The sequence below is a fragment of the Schistocerca gregaria genome, chromosome 5 (assembly GCF_023897955.1).
Source record: "Schistocerca gregaria isolate iqSchGreg1 chromosome 5, iqSchGreg1.2, whole genome shotgun sequence".
Lineage (NCBI taxonomy): Eukaryota > Metazoa > Arthropoda > Insecta > Orthoptera > Acrididae > Schistocerca > Schistocerca gregaria.
Genome location: NC_064924.1, coordinates 263,956,471 through 263,969,552, shown reverse-complemented (window position 1 = coordinate 263,969,552; position 13,082 = coordinate 263,956,471). Strand labels below are relative to the sequence as shown.

Here is a 13,082-nt window from a genome sequence, read left to right as displayed (position 1 = left end):
TATTAACTAAATCCATTTTTGGAAGAAAGCAATGATAATATATACCAAGGACTGCACAGTACTGTAAATTTCATTTGCTAATTCATTTGCTAATGGTATCCACACAGAGATAGAAATGGAGCTAGTTCTGAAATTCCCTATTGCCAGTCCAATTCTTTTAGGGTGGACTACAGCAAGTGTCTTCAGGTAAAACAGCTAGCAAACTCCTAAGCTGTGCAGACATAATCGGTTGGAAATTTACACTGGAGCAAGATCACAAGCAAAGCCAATGAACGTTGTGATAGTGTTCTTTGGTGCTAATAACTGCACACAGGGTACAACATTATTCTGTTATAGCCATTATGGATACTGAGACAGGATTATTTTTCACAGTGAACACAGTTTTTGTTAAGGTCTCTGTATTTGTCTGTATGTGTGAAATGCATGCAGGTAATTCACTTAACACTTCATTGCACCTTTAGCTTTCTTCAGTGGTACTCCAAAATTATGCACAAATGTCAACTGACATTTTTCCTTGGCTTCTCATTACATATGGAGGAGCAAATTTAAAAGGAGAACATAAATTACCAATGACCAGTATAAACTAAAGATAGGCTAAAATTTACGACCAGCCAGAACATTATAACCACCTATGTAATAGCCGATACGTGCACTATTGGCATTGATAACAGCAAAAACGCAGTTCGGCACAGAAGCAATTAGGCCTAGGTGGGTCATTGGAGGGAGTTGGCATCAGAGCTGCACACACAAGTCATCTAATTCCTGTAAATTTTGGGGAGGCAGACGATGGGCTCTGATGCCACATTCAATCACATCCCAGATGTGTTCGATTCAGTTCAGATCTGGCGAGTTGGGGGGCCAGAACATCAGCTGGAACTCATCACTGTGTTCCTTTAACAACTATAGCCCACCCCAGGCCTTGTGACTGATATTATCTTGATGAAAAATGACACTGCAGCCAGGAAACACGATTGTCATGAGGGAGGTGTACATGGTCTGCAACCAGAGTACGATATTCCTTGGCCATCATGGTGCCTTGCACGAGCTCTACTGGATCCATGGATGACCAAGTGAATGTTCCCCACAGTGTAATGGAGCTGCTGCCAGCTTGCCTCTGTCCCGTAGTGAAGGTGTCAAGGAGCTATTCCCCTGGACAGATTTACACCCGCTCAATGGCATGATGAAGAAGGTATTGGGATTCACCAGACTATGCTATGCTCTGCCACTGTGGTAACGTCCAGAGCCAATGGTCATGCGCCTCTTTCAGTCATAATTGATGTCGTGATAATGGTGGCACATGCGTGGGGCGTCAGCAGTAGAGCCCCATCACTGAGGTTGTTCGGTACTCTGCCCACCATTAAAGTCTGATGTTAGTTCCACCACTGTTTGCCACCTGTTCTATTTTACCTGTCTGCCCAGCCTACAATGTCCAACATCTGCAATTAGGTGTGGATGCCCAACCCTACGATGTCTGGACGTGGTTTCACTACGTATTGAAGACACTCACCACAGAACTACTCGAATACCCACCAAGTCATGCAGTTTCCGAAATGCACATGTTGAGCCTCTAGGCCATCACAACCTGACCTCACTCAAACTCAGATATACAGTGCACCTTCCCCCTTTTACACACGCTCTACACACTCACTGATATTACAAGCACCATTCTGTCTGACCAGCAGTTACTCTTCACCAGATGCTGCTGCTATTGCCTGGATGGATTTATATCGATAGTAGGTCGGTGGTCATAATGTACTGGCTGATCAGTGTACACTCTGGTTATTAGCAACTGGAGACACTTACATTATCAGTAGTAATTGTTTCACATTTCAAAAGCTGCTGTGTCCGAATGTCTATAGTGACACGCAATGCATTTCGAGGGTTTTAATAGAATACATATAAGGAAGACAATATCAATAAAATATACAAATGATCAGTCATACAAGCTACTTGATAAAACCTGCTTTAAAATTTGTAAGTCGGGAAGATAGCGTGATACCAGGTAAACCACTTTTGTTTATCGTCAAAAAGGCTAACAATTATTCGCCAGCCATGTAAATGCAGCTAACTGTAAACGGGTTGACCAAAGCGTCCGATCCCACTGGTCGGCTTTGACCAGTGACGTAAGGCTGTTGCGGTGTGTGACGCCACGACGGCGCGGAATTTAGTTTATGAGAGTGGCGTGTTTGTAGGTGTCGTTGTGATGCGATCGGTGGTGCTCTCTGGCGGTGTGTTAGGTGATGTTTTTTGGTTTAGTTCGCGAGTGTGGCGTCGTGTGTGAATTTTGGTAAATTGCCTTTTTTATGTCTTTGGTAGGTATGGATATGACTGACAGGGTCAACAGTTTTCGGTTGTCGGCTATGATGGGGGGACAGTGTGTTGTCTATAATAAAATTTCTTCAACTATTCGGATTTTTGGATGAAGTCGTCAAATGTTCAGTATGCTGTGAAGAAATGAGGCTTTCTTAAAGTTCCGCCGTCTCAGACCAGGGACGGCTGTATGCGGAGATGATGTAAGGATAACAGGTCAAGGGAAGTGTTCGATCCCAAAGTGTGGCTGTGAATGTTGGTTTTGGAATTGGGAGATGTTTTTGACCTATATAGGTCAAGGGAAGTGTTAGGTCCTAATTTATGGGATCGGGAGCTGCTGTTGAGCTATATAGGTTAACGGAAGCGTCAGATTCCAGATGATATTGTGTTTAGTGGTATCTGGGGATTTTTGTGATGTTGGTTATTTTCGTCGTTTTGCGTGGTTTTGTATGGGGGTGGGTGTCAAAATTTGTTTATATTTAGTTTGTCCCCACCCAAAAAACCCGTATTTCCCACGCTTGTCCCGTTGGTGTCATTAGGCTTTTGTGGAACGTGTGCATGTTTGTTTTTCGATGTATTTTAGTCCTCATAATGTGTACGTAATGACTTTATATGCGCCATATTGGAATCGTGGTTTATGGTCGTTTACACCATATTTGTGACGTCATGGGTCAAAGCAGATGTGCGGGATCGGACGCTTCTGTATTTCCCTGTAAACATTGAAATTTTCAGGTCTTTTGTGTATTTTTTAACCTTAATAAGTATAATAAAAACATACTTGCACTTATTATTATTATTATTATTATTCAAGAAAATTTGTTGTGCTTTTCCTTTCTAATAAAGATAAATACATAGCTTGTGTTTACTCATTCTGCTCCCACCTGATGTAAGCTTTTAATGAATTTATAACCATTCTCAAGACCCTAGTTGGACCTTTCGAATGCTTTAGCAATTTCCTACCACTATTTCTTCCCATTGGCATTTGTGCTTTAGATCTCTTGGATTTCAAAAGCATCTGTGATGTTTATATTCTTCGATTAGCAACATTAAATTCTCTTCAGACCAATCCACTGCCCTTGCAACTCACATTAAACCAAAGTAGACAAGTTAGCATAAGAAAGATTTCTGTATTGCTTGCCCTGGCACAGAGAAGCTATGAACTCTCTTTAGTGGTTTGCCAAAGGACTGACAACAAGTGGAACATGTGCAAACACTATTGACTGCAACCCAAGCATGACTTAATGCACTTTGTTTCACCTACTGTTTACACCAGAGAGAATTCTCATACACTAAGGCTTATTCGCATCTGTTCAGTCTATGTGGACATTATACTATTAACAGATATTAAGAACAGCATCACAATTCAAACAGTACCTTGATGGAAACCACTTCTCTGTTCCAAGTCATCTGAAAGGATGTTGCTCACAATGATGTGGTGAAATTAAAGACTAAAATGTTAGATATGTCCAAAGAAGCTTCATGTATTGAGAAATATGGTTTTTGAGTTACATAGCATTCCATGTATATAAAACTCCAAGGTGAGGAATCACCACAAAATTGTTGAAAGGACTTGGTATGGTAGCAGGTAGACTGATGGGATACATCAGAAATTTGATGTATGAACCCCAGGAAGAAATGAAGTCATTTCGAGGTTAACACAAGTTCCTGTGTATGTAGAAACATTTCTAATTTTCAGTACTAATAGATCAGACACAGCTGATACACCTTTATCACACATGGCCTTATGACACAACATGATTAAACTACCCCTTTCATGGCTACTGTACATTCGAAATAGATACGACAACACATTGCGAACTGTGAAATATTATGGCGAGTACTTTACTTTTCTTGAAATAACAGATATGATAGGATACAAATAAAGTTTCGTCAGTGTCAATATTTTATGTTGAGTAGTAGCCTAGTTCTGTGCTGTCTTTCTTTGACTATACACTACACTAAGACACAGCAATATTAATACGCAGATTGCATTTAGTGCTAAAATAACGATAACTACGACAAAATGCAATACAAAATAGTCATTTGCCTACCTGTCCAACACTCTGTAATGCTTTCAAGTCGTTTTCTGACTTGTCATATTGCTTAGTCAGTTCCTTCAGCTGTTCTCGCACTGTAAAATTAAATAAAAACTTTGTTAATAATATGGTTTGATACCGTTCAACATCGTGGTAGGTAAGTAAGGGTCGGTGAATCAGCAGTATCCTTTAACCTTACTTACTTTCCTTTAGACGACCTTCCACTTCTTTGTGCTCAAGCAATTTCTTTCTGTAGTCATGTAGTGCTTTTTCTCTTGCAGGATCTGTCACTACTGCCCCAACATTTCCTTTAGCCATTTTTTTTTTTTTTCTGTACAATTGACAATCAACTAGCTTTCCACACAAACACTCGTACGCTTCCAAAGATATATGTAAACAAATGGATGACTACGAGCATACCTCCATGACTACGAGTTAGTGACCTTCAGCTGTCTCTCCACAGACATTAATTACCTTTTTTTTTAATTGGCTTCTAGCATACTTTTTAGCCATCACAAATAAATTTACTGACACACATAACAAGGTAAATCTTTTCTTTGTCATACATACTGCTTTGGGCATACAACAAAATTATTGTAACCAGATTGCAAAACAAAGTTGACTACTAAAATTTATTTGTTAATTAAGTTCTTTAGTTAAGTTCAATTCATTTTAGATTTTTATGTCTTCTTTCGCAAGAAACCAGGATATGGCATCGTATGTACTCCTGGTTGTGTCTCAGAAATTTGGGATCGTGCAAAGCGGCTGGCAGTGACTAAGTCTTAAGAGCTCCTTTAAAAAGTTAACTCTGCCTTTCTCATAGCGTCTACACTGAACTAAGATGTGATTTACATCACCAATTGTTTCCTCTTCACATTGAGAGTAGGGTATTTCCGATACGCCGATTCTATGTAAGTGGGCACAGAAAGATCCATGATTGAGACGCATTCTCACAATGGACGTTATAATTTTCCTTGAATGTTTGAAGTTCGCAAACCATGTCTGTCTTGGTATGAAAGTCTGTATACATGCATAGTTTTTACCTGTTGTTTGTTGGCTTTCATTCCTTTCTTCCTACCATGAGAGAATCGCTTGTTGTTTCACTTTTAGGAGGTATTCTGTGTATGGGAGTTTGATGTCCATAGGTCTTCCACTGTTAATCGCATCTCTCGCTAGTTGATCTGCTTTGTCATTGTATAGAATGCCGGAATGTGATTTGACCCATACAAATTCTATAATTTGGCCAATATTCTTAGCTTTGTGATAATGATCAAGTATGTCGAGGGTGTATTTACTAGTTATTTTGTCCCAATTCAATGGATTTCAGATCGCTTTGAGAGTCAGTGATTATTACTGCCTTGCATATTTGATTGCCTCTATAATAGCGAAAGTTTCAGCAAGAAATATGGAAGCATCACCCGGTAGTTGAAACATCCTTTCTTCTGCAGGTTCTGGACAGAAGAAAGCACATCCGACATGATTTTCCGTCCCCATTTTTGAGCCATCTGCATACAGTTTAAGATACCCTTCCCACTTTTCTGCCAGGTGCGATGTAGGAGAAAACTGCCCACATCATTTTCCTTTGCTGGAATAGTCGACGTATGTTACAGGAATATCGTGATAAGAGCTGTGATAGTCATATAGGAACATTGTGAGAACCTCACTTCGTTATACTTTCTTTTGGAGATATTTCCAGCCTTCGTACCACTTGTAGATATAAAAGTGCTGTTTCCTGACGTTTCTATTATTCCCGATTTGAGAGGTATGCTCCTAAATGCTCGCACAAATACCACTTTTTCGATTCATTCGAAAAGATCGGAAATGGTCTGCGTTTGAGCAAACCTTGATCAATAAGGGCTGACGATATTCCTTGTGCTATTTCATCCGCCTGCGATTTCGTTCTGCGCCTTTTCGTTGAGGGCGTGGCGGTGTTTGACAGCGCTGAGACATTCGCGTAATTATTAGCAAATTGTTCCGGTTCGCCTGTATCACACTCTGATCGTTTTGAATCCGAGTTCGCGTGATTATTTCCTATAGCTGACTGGTTCTGGTTTGTAGCGACAGATGGGCCATTTGAAGTATCCTTTTCGCTTATTAGCTCAAAATGAATATTAGCTTCCATCATTTTCATGTCATTGTCAATGTTAGCAAGCGTTTTTCTTTCACACTCACTAATCATTTTCTCTACAACCTCCACAAGAGTCCTGTGCTGATGGATACACTTTTCTGTGAGCGTGATATGGCTGTCGAGTATTCCTACTTCGGCTCTTTCGTTTAATTTCTTTACATCCCACTTAATCCCTTCACAATCTTATGTTAGAAATGTGTCACTCAGCTTGAAAAGATCAACATCTTGCGTGAGTTTATCGACATCCTCCGGCAATTCTCCGCAAGTTGATACAAATTCGGCTATATTTCTTTGCTGAGTCGTGACCAATTCGGTCAGATATTTGTGCTCATTTTGCAAGGCTTCTTGCACCTCTACTACCCTCTTTTTGTTCCTTTTGAATGTCTGACACTTTTGGCAAACCTGCGTGTTCACACTAGCAAACTTCATATTAAGGTCGTTATTGGTCCCAGTTAAATCTGTATTCCAACTAACAAAAATTTTCGAGATCACCAACTAATGTACTGACGTTTCGCTCTACCACGCTGACATGATTAGAAAGTTTTGATCGAGATTGCTATCTTCAGTTGCAACAGTCTCGATTTTGTTCGCTAATTTAGTACTATCTGACCACATGCAAACAATTTCAGTACTTATTTTGTGTTATCTGAACGATGTGGCGTAATTTTTAAGTTGATCAAAAGACGCGCCTCCTGACTTCTATATAACGATAACATCTGTGACAACAATAAAAAGACAGCGAGGATAGCGATGCTTATTAATGAGAGACTCAGTGTGCACTAATTGATTAGTAGCTGTCTGTCTGTGTTGAGACCTGAATGAGACTAGATGCAAACATGTACGCATGCCAAATTTTATTAACATAATGAATGTATTATGTAAAGGTTGTGTGTGAAAATATATTAAAGACAGGTTCAAAATATGTTTGAAGATTTATTTATTAGCCCCTGAAAGTTCATTGTAATAAATGTTTGGACGATTGTGAAGACCTGCAAGGCACACCAGTAATAATGGAGGGAAACACCAACGTTCACAGCAGCATTGAAGAGGTATATAAGAATGGGCAACGGCCTTGCCACAGTGGATACACCGGTTTCCGTGAGATCACCGAAATTAAGCGCTGTCGGGCGTGGTCAGCACTTGGATGGGTGACCATCCAGGCTGCCATTTTTCAGCGTGTACTCAGCCTCATGATGCCAATTGAGGTGCTAATTGATCGAATAGTAGCGATTTTGGTAAAGAATACCATCTTATGACCGGAAGAGCGGTGTGATGATTCCACATCCCTCCTACCTGCATCCTCCACCGAGGATGACACGGCTTTCGGATGGTCCCGGTAGGCCACTCGTGGCCTGAAGACGGAGTGCATATAAGAACGTTTTTATTTTTTATATCTATGTATTATTATAAAAATCTTATTGTTAAATTTTTTCTTCAGTAGCTACAGTGATTATTCGGAGAGCCAAAACCTCTGCTTTATCCAATACTATATTCCAGAATAATCTTAAAAACTAATTTAATGTTTTAAATAATATTTATCTTGTCATTTCCTAATCCCTTTTCCCATAATCCATACAGGGGTTAATTGCCTCCGGACTGGGAACTATTTCCTTAAATGAAACTCGAAAGTTCAGTTCATAACAGCCTTGTTCCAAGTAAAGGAAGAGTGCCTTGTCAAGTTACAACAATGAGTCATAATAGTGGTAAATTTGCAGCTGAATAGGAATTGAAAAGCAATACTCAAAACACTTCTGTTGCCATGACACTGAATCTCTGCTAATAACAATAAAGGCCTTCTAGGAAATTGATTTGAATTTAGATTTATGACATGCTCATTTTACATCTGCGCTCTACGATGTATACTTTGCAAACCACCATGAGATGCATGGCAGAGGGTACATCCTGTTGTATCATTTGCTAGAGGTTCTTCTCCTTCAGCTCACATATTATGTGCAGAAAGAATGATTATTTGAATGCTTCTGTGCATGCTGTAATTATTCTAATTTTAACCTCTCGCTCCCTAGAGTCATCAAGTACAGCTAGTTCTTGAAACTTCGTTAGTAGACTTTCTTGTGATAGTTAACGTTTATTTTCAAGAGTCTTCCAGTTAAGTTTCTGTAGTATATCTGTGACACTCTCTCACAGAACAAACAAAGCTGTGACCATTCATGCTGCCCTTCTCTCTATCCATTCAATATTCTCTGTTAGTCCTATTTGGTACAGGTCCAACACACTTGAGCAATATTCTATAACTGGTTCCATGAGTAATCTGCTTTGTAGATTGATTACACTTCCTCAGTGTCCTACCAATAAACCGAAGTCTACCACCTCCTTTACCCGTGATTGAGCCTATGTGATCATTCAGTTTCATATCCCTACGAGGTGTTAAGCCCAGGTATTTGTATGAGTTGGCCAATTCCAACATGTTGTAGGATAATACGTCTTTTCGTTTTGTGAAGTGCACTGTTTTACATTTCTGAACATTTAAAGCAAGTTTCCAATTTTTGCACCACTTTGAATTCTTATCAAGAACTGACTGAATATTTATGCAGCTTCTTGATGGAGAAAAAATAGTTTTCAGATATGAGATGCAGACTACACAAAGCAAAGGTCTTAAAACAGCCCCTTGGGGTGAGCCTTTTCGTATAGTTCTTGGATCATGTAGTTTATTACTGTACCAAAGGAAGATTTTACTTTAATTTAAAAAGATTTGATTGCTGCCGCAAAACTGGAAGAAATATCTATACATAATAATATTTGAAGTAGAAATGATATTAATACATTTTCATAAGCTTCAGAAATATCTGCAAACAAAATTGAGAGGATTTTCTTCTTCTTATAAATCGTTTGGATTTCAGTTGATAAAATGAAGAATTTGTGTACTGTTCCCTTTCCCTTGTGAAAACAAAATTGTAATTTTGGGAGTTATTTTCTCGGTTCAAGCTTCCATTACAATGCATTTTTAATCATGTGATCAAATGTTTTTTGGATGAAAGATTATGATGCTACATGAATTTTCATAGAGAGAAATGACATTGTGTTTTGTGACTGGTACTATAATTTGAGTTGTCCTATTAGGACTCCATTCTTCCTTCACCCATATTGTATTATAAACATATTTGAGCTAAATTAATCATATATCATGTTAATGAGTAGTATATGATATATGTCCTCAGGGAAGAATCAGTAGCATCCCTTGTATCGAAATGTTTGTCTTAGAAAGTGATTTGAGAGCCAGAAATTGGTATTTTATAAGGTACAAAGCGTCCAGCAAATGACTCACTGATTTCAAAATTAAATATCTCGAAAACTAAGATCGATAGACGAATGCAACAAATGGTATATTTATTGTGAAAGCTGTAACACTTTTAAACATAAGTTTCGAAATAATTCGAAACGCTGCTAACAGACGGCGCTGTAATCGTAATACATAGTGCCTATAATTGGTGCACCGCAGTTCCATCATTGAAATGTTAAAGAAGGTTAGCGTACTGAAGGAAGATGTTGAAATGGTGAATTACATTGAACAACGTATTCTTCTAGTACTGGAATACCAAAGGCAAGAACACAGTCCTAGGGCAACAAGGTGTAGCTTTCAAACACGATTTAAGTTCCAAAAAGAGAAGATGCGAAAAATGTTCGCAAGCTCTTCGATAAATTCCAATGGACAAGCAGCACGATGAACGACCTAGCGGGAAGTGTTGGCCCCATGCAAATTGTAATTACTCTTGAAAATAATCCATCTCAAGAACTGCAGTATAGACTGGTCTGAAACGTTCTGGCTTGCAGAAAATACTGACACAATTCTGTTAAAAAATCCAAAGCCGCCAGACCACTCCTATGCGAGTTGTGTGACAAAGGGCTGATTTTGCAAACCATATTCTCACAATGATTGATAATGAAGGATTTGGATATTCCTGCATGTAGTTCACACTTCCACCTGAATGGAGTCGTGAATAAGCAATTTTTTAAGGTGCACATTTTAAGACATTGTCTACCGGAACCATCCTACTATGCTGGACGAGCTTGAATCGGCCATTTGTATGGCATCTGAAATTATTTCCATTGAGATATCACAGAATGAGATTGCAAATTGCATGATCCGTTTGCATCTATTCTGTTCTGTGAGTGATGGATATTTCGAAAAGATTGTGATGCGATTTCACAGGCTGCTTGCAGAGGACGAGTTTATTTATGCACTCTGATACTGTACGAGTTGCGCAATGTTTGGCGCCATCTGTTAGCGGTTTCTCGACGTATTTGAAATCTTGTTCATAAAATTTTTACAGATTTCATAATAAACATATCTTTTGTCGTACTTGTCTGTTGATCTAAGTTTTCGAGATATTTATTTTGAAATGAGATGTTTTGAGATAATGTACATTTCCCAATGAGCTTTTTAAATATTCCATGTGTATCATGGTTAGCCTTTTTGCGTTATCACATTTTTGTTGACTGTCAGCAAAATTGGTAGATGATCTGATTCTAATGGGTCTTTTAAAAGTTCATCACGTTGTACTGCTTTCAGACAATCTGTAATTCTGTTAAACAGATGACAGGCAGTTTGGATCAAATGAGCATTTTGTTGTGTAGCGAGTTGAGTTTATACCTTAAGGTTCTTTGTGTAGAATGATGTCTGTTGACCCTATAGTACAGCCACTGAAATTCGTAGATCACAAACAGAGAGAAGTCATATGAAACACCGCTTCTAAAAATTATTTGATTAAAACTTTCAGATGCGATGGCCTGAGCGCCAACTATGGCTCGATGACAATTAGAAATGAGATAAAAGGTCTCCAGTCATATTACCAGTAAGAATAAGATGAACCTCGAGTAGGAAAACGGAGGAGAAGGTGTCTACAAATTTATGATGAGTGCATGTGAAAAAACCTGAAAGAAAATTCAAGCTATACCGACTTAATAACACAAAAACTGAGGATTTTGATTTATGGACAAAAGAAAAGATGGGACTGATGGTGCTCCTCAACAAACTACTACAAATTTAAATGAAGGCCACTGAGTAAGCAAAAAATACAAATTCGGTAAACACGCGCTCAGTTCTAGTGGATTCTGGCATCCAAATTTGTTGACTCTGTGGATGTTAATTCATGTGTAATAGTTTTAAGTAAAGTTGTGCGAAAACACCTTTATAAAATAGAATGCAAAGGACTTATTGAACGTAATTTTACCGTCACATAACACCTAAGAACCACCTTAAGTATTTCTCATTTTCAGAAATTATCACTGAAATCGTTTGTTTAGAAATAGCTCAAACCTGTGTTACAAGTTGTCAGTTAATGAAATGTTTTTGCGAACCTTGACAGTGCAGAAATTGCATTACAGTTAAAAGTATCTTGCTGGAAATCACAGTTTCTCAGTTTCCGAAGCACATAATCAAAGTATTGCTATGACCTTCAGTGGAAGAGAAATGTACTCTTTTCCACAAATCCACACAGCTAGTCCCAGAAAGGACAAGTGCCTGAGAGATCTCCTCTCATTCCCCTCCCCCTTCTCTCTCCAATCCTTCCCTAAGCCAAGTCTCTTTCTTGGGAATGGATCAGTCAGAGAGAGCTTCTAAGCCAAGCTTCACATGTTTTGTTCTCCGAATCACAGCTCATTATTTTACCATCCAATCACAGTTTCTAATTCATCCTGAAGCCACGTCCCTGTCTTGGAAACAGGCAGTTAGATTGCTTCTGCTCCAGTACACACACACACACACACACACACACACACACACACACACACACACACACACTTTGTTCTCCAAATCATAGCCCACTACTTTACTAGCAATTAATCACTATATATCCCAGATTCGGACATCTTGTTCCCTGTACTTCACTTGGCGCCAAAACACAACAGTTATTCAGTCTTTGCACGCTATGTGGTGCATGTCAGAATGGATACTCAAATTAAATATCTCAAAGATATTTTTCCATTTCAGAAGTCTAGAAATATTGCATCTCCCTGGCTGTCTTCTCCCATAGCTAAATGTCATTTGTGAAGTTGTAAGTTCGGTTTCATAGGACCAATGTTATTTGAGTCCAGCCTATAAGGCACTGAGGAGCTAATTCTGTTTGCTATACCTAATTATGTCTGAACTCAGAACACATTCAAAGTTTTTTTCAGCAGATGAGTGTCAAAGATACTAGATGGTAATTTTTGTATGAGTTCTGTTACACTTCTTGTGACAGGTGTGACTTATACATTTTTCCAAGTACTAGACAAAAATTTTCTTGAGATACCTGTGTCTATTATGGTTAAAAGAGGAAGTGAATCACTCTCAAATTACGTGCAGCATCTAGTAGGGTAAAACTCCTCGCCAGTAGTAAGCTAATATTGGTTCTGCAGTACTCCATTACTTTGCTGACGTATTGTTTGCCATAGGGTCTTTTATCCAGGCAGTATTTGTGGGTAGCTCTTTTCCAATTGGTACATGTATCACAACAGTAAAGTTCCTAACTGTGTCACTAAAGCTGGGCTCACACATGCAACAAAAGTATCGCCACAGCTAATGGCATACTGCAGTTGAATGGAGTTGCATGTGTGATATCCCAGTTTTTAGTAGCACAACTTAAGAGACGCAACTTTTATCATGCTACAAA

General features: G+C 38.8%; 1 protein-coding gene across 1 annotated transcript in view; it reads right to left on the bottom strand.

The window, feature by feature from the left end:
- LOC126272499 (26S proteasome regulatory subunit 10B) overlaps positions 1-4,797 on the bottom strand; it is a 53,757-nt gene extending 48,960 nt beyond the window's left edge. The window contains exons 1-2 of the mRNA XM_049975389.1: positions 4,550-4,797; positions 4,362-4,441 (exon numbers count right to left, since the gene is read on the bottom strand). Of these exons, the coding sequence (XP_049831346.1) occupies positions 4,362-4,441; positions 4,550-4,664 (195 nt within the window). The 5' untranslated portion in view covers positions 4,665-4,797. The remainder of the gene's footprint in view (positions 1-4,361; positions 4,442-4,549) is intronic.
- Positions 4,798-13,082: the final 8,285 nt, after the last annotated feature.